Source organism: Toxorhynchites rutilus, chromosome 1, assembly GCF_029784135.1.
Source record: "Toxorhynchites rutilus septentrionalis strain SRP chromosome 1, ASM2978413v1, whole genome shotgun sequence".
In the NCBI taxonomy this organism is placed as follows: Eukaryota; Metazoa; Arthropoda; class Insecta; order Diptera; family Culicidae; genus Toxorhynchites; species Toxorhynchites rutilus.
Genome location: NC_073744.1, coordinates 19,641,122 through 19,658,936, shown reverse-complemented (window position 1 = coordinate 19,658,936; position 17,815 = coordinate 19,641,122). Strand labels below are relative to the sequence as shown.

Below are 17,815 nucleotides of genomic sequence, written 5' to 3'. Positions count from 1 at the left end.
TCGAGATATAGTTCGAAGGGTCTCTTGCTACTGAGAGCTTTTCCGGGGAGACACAGTAAAGAGTCACAACGCACAGAATTAAAATATGTTCACTAATATCATCATTTTGGTAAGGAAAATATTGTAGAAATGAGAAAGAGTCATTCCGAACATTCACTACTGAATATTGCTAATTATCCCAATCAGAAAAGATCTAGGTCGTTTCCGACCCGAACGGTGGAAAATCGACGTACAGAATGTCCAAACACCATTGATCTATGGAGTAATTGTATAATTTCTCACTGACTTTCGAAAGTATCCGCTAATCTACCCAGCAAACATTAAATTGCATAACAAGCGTATATATAACATCATATGCCCTAAAATTTGTTTGGCATATAATGCGCCTAACTGGCATATGCATGCAAAAGTGGAGGCCATATACATACATGGCAAATGCTTACCGAATTTGTTTGGATGAATATGCAACTTTGACCGGCTATCATAGCGATTATGTTGAAATTGAATTGCGATTTAATATGAATATATTCATGAATCGTCAAAGCACCAAATACGACTTTTGCCATACTCATATACGATTTATTACGGACATATAAAAAAAAACAAATGGCGCAAAATATTTTCGTGAAATGTTTATTATAGCCTCACGAATCGCCATTTTTATATATGAGTATTTATGTTTGTAGAAATAATAATTGTTTGATTGACTTGTGTTGGGAGTGGAATATGAATGTTTAAAATGGCACAGATTGATGTTTGGTGGAAACTGCTCCGATGTGGGTTCGAACACCGGGCGTCTGGATTATCATCCACCAGCTATCTCGCGCGGCTATTTGAAATTTAATTCAACAGCGGTTAAAATTTTCGAGTGCATCAGCATTTCATTGACATTTCAATATGATGTAATATGTTCTTCATTAGGATCTAATATGATTTACTGTTTCATGATTTTCTTCAGCATGCAACACGATTCACTACAGTACTGAATCGATTTAAATTATACGCTTATAAGACACACAAACTGCATCAGCGTAATATACGCATATGATGCGGATTAAATATATTTTACGACAATGTACATCATAAAATTGATGTTTGTTATACCGAATTGTGACTTAATTTGATAATGGTATATAAAATCGAGTTTTTACATTTTATGCGATTTCAGATAAACACTATACATACTTTGATTGATATTATATGCGATTATGATTTATTCGGATTTCTTGTAAGACTTGGCACGTGCAAAATTATACGATTTTATGTTTGCTGGGTAGCGTGTGCCGCACAACGTTTTCCGTCGATTCGAATGGTTGCAAACAGTACACAGCACACTTCCAAGATGACCCGGTACTATTGTTCTATTCACCTTGATTTGTACTTCGATGCTTACTCGTAGAAAGTAAAACTGCTGGGCATTTGTAGTTAATTAACGAGCTAACATCGCTCACATCTTCCTTTGACAGCTGTTTGTATTCATTCGGAAAACATTGCAAATCGCGACTACGAAGCTGAATTTGACAGCTTGTGTGCGTGAAGCGAATGTCAACAAAGAATTGCAAAAAGAATGTGATTTTTAAACGCACCGTTTTTAACGTTTTTTGCAGAAATTTTCGTAATGGTGAGTATGTATCGAAAGAACTATCCTCTAGGATGCTAATTTAGTTAAATCACATAAATTTACTGCAGGGGAAAACGTTTTCTTACCGCATCCAAAGGACACTGTCTTTACTTGTGAAAAAGTAAACAAACTTTCAGGATACTAAATTTTAATAAAAAATAATAATTGTGTGCAAAATTTATCTTCCAAACGGTTGGAAAATGAGTTTTCCTTATGCAGTGAAAAAAACTTTGCCGTAGCTTAAGCTGAATTTAACTTATAAGTGTTTTTCTGTGACCTTGTTTCATGTATTATCAGGAGCCATCAGTCGGAGAAAATGAAACCTGCTACGTGGCTGTGGAGTTTGCGGATGTGTTCGATTACGCTGCGGGTAGAAGCCGTTTAGTCGTCGAAGGCGAAAGAGTATTCAAAGCTGAACATCTTTTAATAGTTGGTGTTGAAGAAGTTCACGATGAAGGCTTCAGTATTTTCTCGTCCTGCCTCCGGTCATCATCTCCAAGCTCGGAACCCCATACAATAAAAATTACGAAAATCTCCTTCTCCAAATGGTTGTTTTCGTGTTCCTGTAAAGCTGGCAAAGGGAAGTGCAAACACGTCATGGCTGTTTTGTATCATTTGCTTAAGTATGTTTTATTTTATTTCTTTATTATTGCACATTTTGCACCAAGTTGGACTGTTTCACACTTTTTCAAAAGTACGAAAATGTGAATGTGAATACTTGGAGAGTAGAAGTTCGACACGGTGAAATGGAGGCTACAAATACGGGAGGTTTTTGTAGGTTCTATCTTTAGCCGTAGTCGTTGGATCCAGTCTAGATACCGCGATTTGTCCGTTTTCGGAGGGAAGGCATGAAAAGAAATTCCGGGGCGATATCTCTGCTTACATCCGGGGACGACACAAACATTACGGCTTTTGAATTTTGCAGATTGTTCGGAGTCAGCTTTAAGCAAATTTCGTCCGACTTGCATGTTCTCCGGGCAATTTGCGCAGCTTTTGACGTCCATATTTCACACGTTCTAAGGAAAATATTTTGAAAAATATTAGAGCACTGATTGAATAGAAGCCAGATCTTTATATTTTAGGTATTTTATGAACACTAAGCGGATATTTTTATATCAAATTTCATTAATTCGGTTTACCTCTCTCGCAGGTAGATTGACAGAGGGTGTACTTCAACGGCTTTTTTTCACTACTAAATGACAATAAATTTTGGTTCGGAGCATCGAAACAGCTAAGAAAAACTATTTTTCAACAATTTCCACTAATTGTAAGATAAACACGGTACAAGTTTTCGAGAAATCAGTGTATTAATTACAGAGAAAATATGCAACGGTTTGTTTACATATTTTTCACTCACACGCGAAACTTTCATAGGTGGCGACACCGTACCTTCGATGACGCGAAATGCGTCTTGTTCGTCTCATTGGCTTTGGAATAATATTGTAGAACTATTCGCGAAGAAAAAAGCAAAAAAATGAGTTCACCAAGCTTTCTGGAGCTTCTAAACTGTTTTACGGTGGGTGTTCCGTTGGCATGATGTGAAAGATGTTTCTTTGTTTTACTAATCGGAATGAATATCGCAGGAAACTATGAACAAATCGTTCAAAATGAACAACATCGAGCAGTTGAAGGCGGAATACGACCGAATCAAAACACCCAGCGATAATGACAAAAAGGCCGCCCTCCATCAGTGCTTCCGTGATTTGCTGCTAACCAAAACCGAAGACATTCCGGCTATCGAACAATTCATCAATTTCGCTGTGGCGGCATGTCGGCTGGAGATGACTTCGCCAACCATTCCGGTGGTGCTGCTGGGGGACATTTTCGATGCGGTCACATTGGACAAGTGCGAGCAGATATTCACGTACGTTGAGAATAATGTGTGCACCTGGAAGGAGGATTTTTTCTTCGCCGCCTGCAAGCACAATCTGCTGCGGATGTGCAACGATTTGCTGCGAAGGCTCTCACGTTCCCAGAATACGGTTTTCTGCGGTCGAATCTTGCTGTTCCTGGCGAAGTTTTTCCCTTTTAGCGAGCGGTCCGGGTTGAACATTATTTCCGAGTTTAATTTGGAGAACATCACGGAATATGGGGTGGAGGGAAGCGAAATGGGCGATCAGCTTGGAATTTCGGAGGAGAATGGCACCGGAAATCAGCTGAAGATTGATTATAATTTGTATTGCAAATTTTGGGCGCTGCAGGATTTCTTCAGGAACCCCAACCAATGCTATAATAAGGTCCAATGGAAGATGTTCGCTGCGGTGAATTCTTTTCTTGTTTTCATTTGAGTTGACGCTACTAAGTTTGTCTTTTTTCAGCACGCCGGAAGCGTAATGTCGGCTTTTAGCAGTTTCAAACTGGAGGAGCCAAGGGCCACTTCCAGCGGTGCAAATAAATCGCTCCAAACTCCGATGGAGATTCCGATGGAAGAGCAAATCCGAGAATCGGGTCATTTCTTCGCCAAATTCCTTACGAATCCAAAGCTTCTCTCCCTGCAACTGTCGGATTCTAATTTCCGTCGATCGGTTCTCGTTCAGTTATTGATTCTGTTTCAATATTTGAACTCCACGGTCAAATTCAAAGCGGATAATCACTGTCTTACACAGGTCCAGATCGATTGGCTAAAGGAGACCGAAAGCACTGTTTATAAGTTGATTGTGGAGTCCCCTCCGAACGGTCGCAAATTCGCCGATTCCGTCCGACACATGCTCTCACGGGAAGAGCTGTGGAACAGCTGGAAGAATGAGGGCTGCAAAGAGTTCAAACGACCGGAGGTGGCTGGTGTCGCATCCGCTGCGGCGGGAGAAGATCCAGCACCTCCGCCTCGAGCTGCTCTGAAACGACCCCGTCGAATGCTGGGGGACCTTATCCGGGATTCCACCAAACAGGGTAAATTTTTCATGGGCAATCCCGAGCTGACTCGGCTGTGGAACACCTGTCCCGATAATTTGCAAGCCTGCAAAGGAGAGGATAGAAACTTTTTGCCCACGCTCGAGTCTTATTTGGACGGTTCGAAGGAGAAACAGGATCCGTCCTTTGAGTGGAGAGCTCTGCGATTGCTGGCTCGTCAATCGCCACATTTCTTCACTCTTTTTAACAGTCCTTCGTACAAGGTAGCCGATTATTTGGAGAGTGTGAGGAAGAAAATTCAGAAGGATAAAATTGATATCAAGCAGGAGGTAACTCAGGAGGGTTCTCATTCGCAAAATGATCCGAATGAGGCAGAAGGAGAGGGATTTGTGGGCGAGGAGGAAACGGATCAGGTGAGTGGTGACAGGAAACTGAACATAGAAGCTTGACTATTTTTTTTTTCATACTGCAGATGGATTCGGAACTGCTGAAGACGGAGCAACTCACGCCGGAGGACAAAAACACTCACCGCACTATCACCGTCACGAAGGAACAAATGGCCGAACTTGCCCCCAGCATCGGTAAAGACTGGAAACGGTTGGCATCGAAACTGGGCTACGGCATTGATGAAGTTCAATATTTTGAGTCGGAAAATCCCACCGTTGTGGACCAGTGTCGGCATTTGTTGCAGGTATGGTTCGAAGATGATATGGACTCCAGCTTGGACCAGCTCGCCTACATCCTCGAGGGTCTGGAGATGCTTTCGGCGGCGGATGCGGTTAAGCAGATGATAGCTGCGCTTAGTGATGATAAAGTGGAGGAAGTATCGGATGAATAGACACGCTTCTGTTGTGCTCTGGTCGTATATTTTTTGTAATAAATTTCATATTCATCGCAACTTGAACGAGTTTCGATAAGAAACGCGTATTACGAAAGTGTTTTCATTTAATTTTTCGCCTCAAAATCTTTTATATCACTTTTGAACTGGAAGGATATTCTATTATAGGTTTGACCAAGAAAGATTCGCGAACAAAATTCAAAATAGAAAGTTGCCCTTTGAGAAGGTATCCATTCCAGAAGCACAACTTCAAACCAAAACCAAATAAGACTATTTATTTGCACAGTTGGTTTAATAAAAGTTGGTTAAAATGTCAAATTATTCCACAAAAAAATTATAAATATTACATTTGTTTTTTTAACCATTAGTCCGAAATTTTCATTTATTCTCCTTATTCTTTTTTACTATGACTTGCTTTTTCAATGTTGCCTCCTGAGCATCCCTACAACGCCCCTTGGCCCAGTTGAAAGCAAGCACACTTGTGTCCACGTTTAATGCAGTTTGCGTCTATACTACCAAAAGGCGGGGCACATTCGCGATTACGATGCTACAGTGTCGACGTCTGGTGAAGACTTTTATTGTGTTCAAAAAATAATTTTCGTCTGAGATTTTCACCACCTGGATAAAAAAGTGTTTCATTAACACTCCTATACTCGCGCATTTTTCTGCCAGACCAAGAAATCAATAATTTCTCGCGTAACTTTTGAAAAGGTCCAATGTAACATTTCCGCCAACTCGAGAAAAACGTAGTTGAAGACCCGAACATTATTTCGCGAATTGTCTTAAAAGCTATCAATCTTTATCACTGTTTTCACCACTAGCTGTCAAGAATAACTTCGTAAAACCAATCGTAACTATTGTTCCGTGATTTGAGATTAAGGTTGAAGCCTCGGAGCGAAAAATGTTACATTGGACGTTTTGACTGCCCGCGTTTGCACATTGGACATATTACGTTGCACTATAAAAATTAGAAACTAACTAATAAACAACAATCCAAATATCAGCATTTCGTTCTAAAGACTGATTATTATTTGTTATCACTCGTTGAGTTGCACTGAAATCGATAACAACACCTGTAAGAAACAAATTCCAAAACGACCGAAGTACGACTGCGAGTTGTTTTGACTGCTTTGTTACTTCGGACGTTTCGGCCGTCGGAGGAAAGTGGCGTCCGAAGTAACAGCCGGGTGCTTAAAATTCGAATCTGTACATTGGATATTTTTTGTATCGGCGACAAAAAGATGAAGAAGATAGATACGTGAACGATTGTTTTTGTAATACATTCAGTGATTGAAAACTAATAGCGTGCATCCATTAACTCGATTTGTTTACATTTGTTACATAGGACCTTTTCAAAAGTTACGCGAGATTTGTTCATTTCTGAGAAAATATCAACACTACGGCTTTGCGATTCTTTCAAGCTTCGTTATGTGCGATTCACATAGCACGTTACGGAGAAGAACGTCTACGTGTCGTCAACGTCTCCACCAATTCACACATGCAGTCAATGCTTCCACCAGCACCGTCACGTCAAATGCCAAACAAATGATTTATTTAATTTTATTCATGATTTCGCCACCTACAACAATTTTAAATTGCAATGCCCTCTTTCAAATCAGCATGCCTAGAATCAGTTCTAAATTTAGAAAAATTCAATGAGAATCATTGAATTCAATTATTTAAATGCTTAAACCCCGTAGTCCGACCCTTATGCAACAATAATAATAAATAGAATAATTCTTTCAACTAGTCGCGAATGATTTTCACTCCGAATGACTTAGCTCCAAAGAGATATGTTGGCATAAAAAGTACAGTAAGTTACTTATAAAGCGATATGCTGAGGCACCACTCAGTGTCGCATTGGAGTCAGTTTCGACCAGTAATTGGACATTTGCGACTGGTGGCGACTTTCAATGTGGGGCCATAATTTGGGCCCCGAACTCAATGTTTACAAAAATGTCCAACTAGAGGTAAAAATGTCTAATGAAACGTGTTGCATCACAGATCTGTTCAATTAGCTTAATGTCGATGTAGATGTAAATTACTGTGCAACCAAATCAAAACAAAAGCCGAGACACAAAGCCCAGACAAAAACCAAACGAGCCGTCCGTCTCCGTCAATTATTCTTTTCTACAAACCCTGCCGGTCGTTTTCGTTGAACGTATGCTGACGGGTCGTTACGTTGCTGGTGTATGTGAATGTTTTCATGAGAGTTGCATGGTAGAATCATTGACGTATCGTGACGTGACGGGACGTGAACGTGACGTGTATGTTGTATGTGAATCGCACTTTATTCGTCGTTCGTCATAGTTTAGCGTATCGCATGTGGTGGTACAAAGGGGACGTGTGCCATGTTTTTAAAACTTTCGGTCTGACTTCCGTATAGTTAAGTGCGATTCACATACAACATACACGTCACGTTCACGTCCCGTCACGTCACGATACGTCAATGATTCTACCATGCAATTCTCATGAAAACATTCACATACACCAGCAACGTAACGACCCGTCAGCATACGTTCAACGAAAACGACCGGCAGGGTTTGTAGAAAAGAATAATTGACGGAGACGGACGGCTCGTTTGGTTTTTGTCTGGGCTTTGTGTCTCGGCTTTTGTTTTGATTTGGTTGCACAGTAATTTACATCTACATCGACATTAAGCTAATTGAACAGATCTGTGATGCAACACGTTTCATTAGACATTTTACCTCTAGTTGGACATTTTTGTAAACATTGAGTTCGGGGCCCAAATTATGGCCCCACATTGAAAGTCGCCACCAGTCGCAAATGTCCAATTACTGGTCGAAACTGACTCCAATGCGAAACTGAGTGGTGCCTCAGCATATCGCTTTATAAGTAACTTACTGTGCTTTTTATGCCAACATATCTCTTTGGAGCTAAGTCATTCGGAGTGAAAATCATTCGCGACTAGTTGAAAGAATTATTCTATTTATTATTATTGTTGCATAAGGGTCGGACTACGGGGTTTAAGCATTTAAATAATTGAATTCAATGATTCTCATTGAATTTTTCTAAATTTAGAACTGATTCTAGGCATGCTGATTTGAAAGAGGGCATTGCAATTTAAAATTGTTGTAGGTGGCGACACCATGAATAAAATTAAATAAATCATTCGTTTGGCATTTGACGTGACGGTGCTGGTGGAAGCATTGACTGCATGTATGAATTGGTGGAGACGTTGACGGAACGTAGACGTTCTTCTCCGTAACGTGCTATGTGAATCGCACATTATTCGCTAAATATAATGGTCATACATATACACACACTTGTGAAAGAATTTCACTTGTGGAAGAATTGTAAACAGTAAACTATAAACTAATCGGTAGCTTATGGTAATTTTTAACAGTTACAGTTTCGGGGATATTTTGACGGTGAACTACGTCTTTCATTTCATCAGAAAACAGGTCACGAAAGGTCAGACCTTATGTTCATTATGGATAAATGTTTTATCAAATTATTCATGGTGTTAAATATAATCAACTATATTATCACCGCACAAACTTACAAAGCACGAAAAATAAAAAATAAGAACACATTGTTTACTTCAACGACTCAGATGACGTCACTAAAAAATGACTGATCCGGAGTAGCTAGCCTTGTCTCTGTAAGCCGTGTGGCATTGCAATCATTGCTCCTATCGTCGGCTCACCAAGAAAATGAATGTTCTGGAATTTTGTCAGTGATTTGGTTTCGCATGACGATAGGAAAACTCTCTCCACAAAGGATGACAGCTAGGCTAATCTAGTCTGGCAATATTAACAGAAAGGTCTTCTATTGAGAAGAGCGCAAAACGGAGATAAGTGTGTGTATATTTAGTTCTTCAAGCCATCGATATATGGATATTTGTGTGCGTATGTGCGTGCTTCATAACCCGTACGTAAAAATAATGCATTTTCGCTACGCTGAAACCCCATTTGTATCCGCTCCCGTGTGCATTGGCCCTGTAACGATGCAACAATCGCCTAATTTTTTATGCTATGATTGATGACTGTTTGGTGCTGCAAATTATGCAGTCATAATGATAAATATAAACAAGAAGGGGAGATAGCGGAAGGGAAATATTTACGCTAGGGTATTAGTAATGAATCTCTGCTGAGGCAAATATTCAGCCTTCCAAACAGTTAACATTGTTTGTTTTCTGTCATCAATGTATTGAACTGACGTTATGTTGAAGCAGGTGTTAAGGTTGTGCACCAAAAAATTATTTGGGGAATAACAAGTTATTCAATAAGTTATATTAAGTTATTAATTTATTTGGATTCGCGTGCCAGTCGCGAAACTGCTTTCAACTAGGATTGCATTTGCGCTAATCTTGATCATAATGAAGAAGTGCTACTCTATTCGAGATTGTTGAGATTAACAGATAGAGTTTACTTCGTTTATTTAGTCACCAAGAAAGTAAATGTCGTTCTGGAATTTTGTATGTGATTTGGTTTCGCTTGCCAGTAGCAAAACTTTCTCCACTAAGGGTGACAGCTGCGCTTATCTCGAGCATGTATTGTTCTGCGAGCATAAGAATGAATCATCAAACAATTATCGTCTAATAATTTTACAATAAAAACATTTCAGTGCGACCAAACTGGTAGAATGGTTATTTCAAAATTTTCGTAGCATTATAAAATAATATGCGCAGTTATAAACAAGCGACTTGAATTAAACCACAGAGTAGTTCTACGTCAACATTGCGGTCGTGTCTTGAACACAACCTCCTATATTTTTTTAGAAATCCTTTTATATCATTTTTATATTTATCTTTTATATTTATCCTTTTATATCATCTGCCCCATCTAAAAAATGGCATTATATCTTAGTTTACCACGAATACAGAGATAAAGACTATTAGTTTTTTGCAAACTTTATATTCCATAACCTTTATCATCTGATAATTGTCTAGAAGGTCGTTATACATTCTTCTCTTCGATAAAAGACCCGAAAACATGCAAAAACTACATGAAATGTAAAAAATATGTTTGTTTCGAGCATCTAGTTATGCAATGTTCTGATTCTTACTTCAATGAAACCACAATCGATTAATACGTTTTTATGTTATTTTATATCTCTTTATACTTCCATGAATTATATTCAGTTGCTCACTTTTAATTAATAACAGTGAAAAATTCGAAATTCGTTATTTGTGTTGGAGTATCAAAAATTACTCTGTTTTGAGGAGGCTGAATTAGATGACTATTTAAACATAATAAAGACGAACAAAACATATTTTTCGGAGTTTTTTCATTCAATCATACCCTATTCTTCAAAAAAAAATGCCAATAAAGCCTGAACAATACACAATTGCAAAATTACAGAGAAGTTCAATTTTCGGTCTGTGACACCGTGCGTGAGTATACGTGTTATGATTTTGCATGCGAGAACAGGAGGGTTGAATTAGAATACTAAATTTATACGGAGGAGTGAATTTGCATTCATAATTTTAATTTAAAAGCACCTTCATTCCGCCTTAAAAACAATTATTATTTTTGACGCTTCTCTAAAGGCCGGTTCAGACGTGAAGGTGAACAAACACTTTTTTGTTAATAATTCATCAATACATATATTAAACGGAAGGAAAACTTCTTGAAATGATAGGATGAAACATTTTCTAGTTGAAAAAAAAAACATATTTAAACACAATCCATCTTGATATCAATGGATTAATTCAATATTTGACTCGATTCTTAATTTCCACCGTGAAATCGCGATGTTGATGAATTCACCATAGTGAATTCCATGAACGTGAACGCGAGACAGTGGGGAATATAGACGTCAAAATATTAGGTTGGAGAAAAAGTTTAAAAAAATATTAGGTGTACCGGTAAGTTTCTTCGGTTTAACAGATGACAGATGGCGTAACTTGATTATTATTCCAGTGAATCAAATTTCCAGACATTTGTTGGAAAGCTACTGTCATTGCACGTTTTTTAATATACGTCAAAAAGTTGACGCGTAAACAACATAGTTTTTTGCCACTTCAAATATGTCGAATTTCGTACCAACGAGAGTGTTTTTGCGGGGAGTGTTACTTCATTACTTATATGAAGAAAAAGATGCGTCACCGCATTTTGGTGGAAGTTTATGGTGACCATGCTCCAACTGAGCGAACGTGTCAGACGTGGTTTGCACGGTTTAAAACTGGTAATTTTGACTTGGAAGACGAAGAACGTTCCGGACTGTCAAACAAGTTTGAAGATGAAGAATTGGAGGCTTTACACAATCAAGATCCGTCACAAACGCAACAACAACTTGCAGAAACACTTGGAGTAGCTCAGCAAACCATATCCGACCATTTAAAAGCAATGGGAATGATCCGAAAGATAGGACATTGGGTGCCGTATGAATTAAAGCTACGAGACGTCGAACGTCGTTTTTCACGTGCGAACAACTGCTCCAACGGCATAAAAGAAAGGTTTTTTTTTGCATCAAATCGTTACTGGCGATGAAAATCAATCGACGTTTACGACAATCCTAAGCGTCGGGCAAGGTATGGATACTCCGGCCATGCACCAACATCGACGGCCGCGCGGAGTATTCACGACTAGAAGGTTATGCTGTCTATTTGGTGGAACCAGCTGGGTGTGGTGAATTGCGTGAATTCCCAGAAAGATGGGAAAAAGTTGTAACTAGCGATGGGCAATACTTTGAATATTAAATTTGTAACCATTTTGACATAGGACTATGTCATGTTTTTTTTTGCTTAAAAAATGAACAGTGAATATAGTAAAAAAAGTTAGCAATTTGACGATTAAAACGGGTATGTTTTCTTTCGATTGCAATAACCACTCGCTTTTCTCCCCGACGCAACGAGCAATCTTTTTGCCTGAATTCGGGCGTTAGCTCACAATGTAGGGGGGGCATAGTGGTCACCCTACGGAATATGCCCATTTCCAGCGTTCACATACCGCTACAATTCCCTTTTGACGTAGGACTACGTCTTTCATTTCTATACCGGGGTGTAAAATCAAAGTTTCGAAAACGAAAGCGTTACGCCGGAGACCGAGATTTTGAGCGTTAATAGCTCTTAAACAACTGAACGAAATGGTATGATGAACACTTCATTCGAAAGATAAAATGTCTACGCGTCATATACTTGTTACTTTTTCATCCAAAAACTTGTTTCAATAGCCTTAAAATTGCTTTCAAAATAGGCTATTGAAATCACCAATCGGTATATAAGCGAGCGCCGCTCGTAAACCCACTCAGTTATAATTGAACAGCGACTGGAGCATGTTGTCGCTGTTGTGATGAAGGTCACTTCGTTTATCATGAAAGCGCTGATGAACGGTGTTACCAAGAGCCTGTTTGTACACCTTAGGCCAGAAGGGAATCCATCAGGAGGAGAGTGATGCCACGGTTCCGCTTGAAACATCGGAGCAGCCGACACACACACATACACGCGCGGAATCCTCGTTGCTATCATCGTTGCTGAAAAATAATCTACCAGTTCCCCTGGGAATTGAAAAATACATTCATGCGAAAGAGTTTATTTTAATGTTTTCTATCCATACAACACTGCAACCAAATATATTTGGTTTTGTGATTTTTCAATCAATCGCAATTGACAGGAAAGCTTCTATTATTTTCCCCCATCAGTAGATAATTTTCGTATCCAATGTTGGATGCATAACATGAAAAACGGAAAAATTTTCACATCGCCAAAATCATGTAATATTCGAGTAATCATTTGCTTCTTACTCATATAATGCTGCGACCAAATACATTTCGTTTTGGATTTTTCAATCAAGTGTGATCAATGTAAGACCACGTCTTTCGGCAATTTATTAGAGGTGCAATGAATCTTGAGGAATTCCCGCTCTACGCGCACTGGCAAACGATGTTTACTCAACAATTTCTCAAGTGAGAAATGTGTGTTGTGAGAAAGGATTAGCGAACGCAAAAACGACAAACGGGAGAAAGAGATGTTTGGAGGTTGAAGAAAATTGGCAGAAAACATCTTCATTTTATCTTTCGAATAATGTGATTCATACCACTTCGTTTTGCCAGAAAGAGATTATTATTGCTCAAAGAAGGAATCGAGTCCTCCGAGGAAATAACCCAGTACACAAATAATTTTATAATGCAGTTTCATCAAAGTGATTTCTTCGATATGGGGAAATATTCACTACATAATGTCATGTGTTTCATATTCTTCATTATCAAATCCAATATCCATGGCCCCTATCGGTATCGAATTATCATTGACACCACGATTTTCGCTAAATGCTCATTTCAGTTCGGCCTGCAAAAAACTTTTCTGAACTCTTATCCATCAAATTTGGAGCCCTGAAAAGGGCCGTTGATTATATGCTAAGCTAATATAGCACGCTCTCCACGGATACGATGGGCCAGCTGGATGTCCTTGGGCATGATGTGACGCGTTTTGCATGGATAGTACACAGATTGGTATCTTCGAATAGGCCTCCTGCAGCGTCATAACCGCGGAACTTTGAAAGCGCAAATCGGTTTTGAAGTCCTGAGCAATTCCACGAATCAAATGCTGCAAAGGTAGATGGCGGATCAGCAATTCGGTCGACTTCTGATAGCGACGAATTTCACGCAAAGTTCCCGGTCGATAGCGATGTGGTCACACTCCTCGCGGCTGGTGCACTTATCCGAGCTGCTTTCGTGGTGCCTTACCACCGAAAGACTAACGAGCTGTGTGCTTGGTCCCACACAAACGAGTCCTCACGGTGCGAGAGTAGAGTAAGAAATGAACGAAAGCAAAGGAAGCATCATATTATAAACCATAAAATTATAAAATGTAAACCCCACCCTCTTTATTATATTCGTAGCTTAGCCTGAGAGAGAAACGAATAACATCGAAGTAAGTATACAGTAATTTATTTGAATCCGGACACTTTGCGTTACATTTAATATCATACCGCAGCCACAACATTTTATGCATGTTGAATTAATACGATTGATTAGTAACTATCAAGTAACTATCAGTAACTATATTAGTAACTATTAATCGCATAAATTCAACATGAAAAAAATGTTATGGCTGTGATATGATATTGAATGTAATGCAAAGTGTCCGGATTAAAAAGCGTCCGGATTCAAAAACATTACTGTAAAAGAGAGTTAACTCGACTGAAAATGTTTCAGTTCGGCCTGCAAAAACGAAATTAATTGGAAGAGTACAGCATAATGCATAAACGTGAGTATGAGCTTCCCCATCTCACATTCCAATAAGATTAATGGGTTTCCAAGAGGGCGCGCTACATACGGATACGAATGATTTCAATAACCTGTTTTCGAAGCTATTATTAAGCTATTGAAACAATTTTTCAAGTCAATAGATAGCAATCATATAACTCTTGGACACTTTATCTTTTGTATGAAATGATCCGAAGCAGAATGAATCACGCTTAAAGAAGGGATGGATTTTTTCTTGGAATTTACTCAGCAAAAATAATCCCCTCGTCCCAACAATTAAAAACAACAAACGGCAAACAGTCTCATCAAAGTGATTTCTTTGATATGGGGATATATTCACTACATCATGTCATATATTTCATATTCTTCATTATCAAATCCATATCCATGGCACTTATCGGTATCGAATTATCATCGACACAACGATTTTCGTTAAATGCTTCTTCGGTTCGGCCTGCAAAAAACTTTTCTGAACTCTTATCCATCAAATTTGGAACCCTGAAAAGGGCCGTTGATTTTATGCTAAGCTAATAGCACGCTCTCCTCGGATACGATGGGCCAGCTGGATGTCCTTGGGCATGATGTGACGTGTTTTGCATGGATAGCACACAGATTGGTATCTTCGAATAGGCCTCCTGCAGCGTCATAACCGCGGAACTTTGAAAGCGCAAATCGGTTTTGAAGTCCTGAGCAATTCCACGAATCAAATGCTGCAAAGGTAGATGGCGGATCAGCAATTCGGTCGACTTCTGATAGCGACGAATTTCACGCAAAGTTCCCGGTCGATAGCGATGTGGTCACACTCCTCGCGGCTGGTGCACTTATCCGAGCTGCTTTCGTGGTGCCTTACCACCGAAGGACTAACGAGCTGTGTGCTTGGTCCCACACAAACGAGTCCTCACGGTGCGAGAGTAGAGTAAGAAATGAACGAAAGCAAAGGAAGCATCTTATTATAAGCCATAAAAGTCCAGAATGTAAACCCCACCCTTTTTATTATATAAGCTTACTGTATACTTACTTCGATGTTATTCGTTTCTCTCTCAGAGTAAGCTACGAATATAATAAGGGTGGGGTTTACATTTTATACTTTTTTGGTTTATAAAATGACGCTTCCTTTGCTTTCGTTCATTTCTTACTCTACTCTCGCACCGTGAGGACTCGTTTGTGTGGACCAAGCACACAGCTCGTTAGTCTTTCGGTGGTAAGGCACCACGAAAGCAGCTCGGATAAGTGCACCAGCCGCGAGGAGTGTGACCACATCGCTATCGACCGGGAACTTTGCGTGAAATTCGTCGCTATCAGAAGTCGACCGAATTGCTGATCCGCCATCTACCTTTGCAGCATTTGATTCGTGGAATTGCTCAGGACTTCAAAACCGATTTGCGCTTCCAAAGTTCCGCGGTTATGATGCTGCAGGAGGCCTATTCGAAAATAACAATTTGTGTGCTGTCCATGCAAAACACGTCACATCATGCCCAAGGACATCCAGCTGGCCCATTGTATCCGAGGAGAGCGTGCTATTAGCTTAGCATAAAATCAACTGCCCTTTTCAGGGCTCCAAATTTGATGGATAAGAGTTCAGAAAAGTTTTTTACAGACCAAACTGAAAGGAATATTTTCGTTTGGATGCCATTCAGCATCGAGAAAATTCCGGAAAGATCTAATCGTTGCTGAAAAATAATCTGCCAGTTCCCTGGGAATTGAAAAATACATTCATGCGAAAGAGTTTATGTTAATGTTTTCTAACCATATAACACAGCGACCAAATATTTTTCAATCAAGTGCTATTAACAGGTGGTTATCGAGTTAGTATTAACCACTGGTGGGCTTCGAGTATCGAGGAAAATCTGAAAAGAATTAATTGTTGCTGAAAAATACTCTGCCAGTTCCCCTGGGAATTGAAAAATACATTGAAGCGAAATAGTTTATTCTAATGTTTTCTATCCATATAACACTGCAATCAAATACATTTGGTTTTGTGATTTTTCAATCAATCGCAATTAACAGGAAAGCTTCTGAAAATTATTCTTCCCCATCAGTAGAAAATTTTCGTATCCAATATTGGATGCATAACATGAAAAACCTTGAGCCTCCAACGTAACGCTCTCGTTTTTGAAGTCACCCAAATATTTATTTATCCATTCATTCAGGATGGATTTAGATTCAACTTCAAACAAATGATCTCTAAATCAACGCTAGTCCTACGTCACCCTTGCCGTTATACCATAGATATAACCCACTTCCTGTTTTTTCTCAGAATATTATAGTACAACAATGTCAAGGTAGCATACTGCTTTTACTATAAAAATTCAAAATAGTAAATTTTTCATCATTAGAGAAAAAGGTGAAAAATCGATCTTTTTTTTGCTTGGAGGCAAAGTGGTCACTCACACATATCAAGCTAAATGTGATAGATTTATGCCTTTTTTTCGACCATATTTTTCAAATCATATTCGATATAGTAGGTACATGTATGTAATATGCTTGGTCTATTCACCTAGAGTCTCGATTTAAATTTTCTGATGCATACAAAAACGTTGTAAGAAACATATAACGTTCCGCATAATGAGGCTTGGTTTAGTCGGAGTGGCACATTTTTCGAAGGTTAAATCCACAAATGGAACCTCTTCAAGAGCAGAATGTGATGAGGTATATTAGCTTTAGTAAACAGAACATTGTAAGTCGTTATGCACCTATGACCACTTTGTCCCCAAACATCAAAGTAATTTCTATGTTAATCAATCGCTGAGATTGAACAAAATTTCTGTTCACCTCTCCTAGAATATGTGAACAGTCGTCCAAACTGATGATTTGTCCAACATATCAGAATGAATAAACTAAATTTCACGAGAAATTCCTTAGATACCATGCGCACAGAACTACGCCCGAATGGCTATCGTGCGAGCAATTTCTGTTTTTATTTATATTTTGACATGTGACAGTACTACTGAAGTAAAGGGTGACTCAAAAGTCATCAAATTCTTCAAACATAAGGTGACTATCAATACGATGTCAATAGTCAATAGTTATACTATACTACCCCCACTACCCCTAAGTTGATGCGTGTTATGAATTATTCTCCATCTACCGATAATAGGCATTTATTAGTCATTGCATTGTATCTTGCTCAATTCACGTTTTATCGTGGAGGTCAACTAACAATTTATGTAATTGTGGTCCAGAATGTCATAATATCGAGCATGTTGTTTTGTTACGTAAAAATGCAATTAATTAATTTAACAGGCTGCTGATTGAGAAGATCGAAAGGGTATACTCACGCATAACAGATTATGATAGCTTGAGTAGTCGCGATCTTAACCCTTAGCGAATGG

General features: G+C 39.0%; 1 protein-coding gene across 1 annotated transcript; it reads left to right on the top strand.

The window, feature by feature from the left end:
- The first annotated feature begins 1,465 nt into the window (after window positions 1-1,465).
- On the top strand, window positions 1,466-5,392 carry LOC129771626 (THO complex subunit 1). Its single transcript, XM_055775475.1, has 5 exons — window positions 1,466-1,498; window positions 3,028-3,137; window positions 3,205-3,882; window positions 3,940-4,884; window positions 4,944-5,392. The coding sequence occupies exons 2-5, from the start codon at window positions 3,096-3,098 to the stop codon at window positions 5,307-5,309; spliced, it is 2,031 nt and encodes a 676-aa protein (XP_055631450.1). The 5' UTR covers window positions 1,466-1,498; window positions 3,028-3,095; the 3' UTR covers window positions 5,310-5,392.
- Window positions 5,393-17,815: the final 12,423 nt, after the last annotated feature.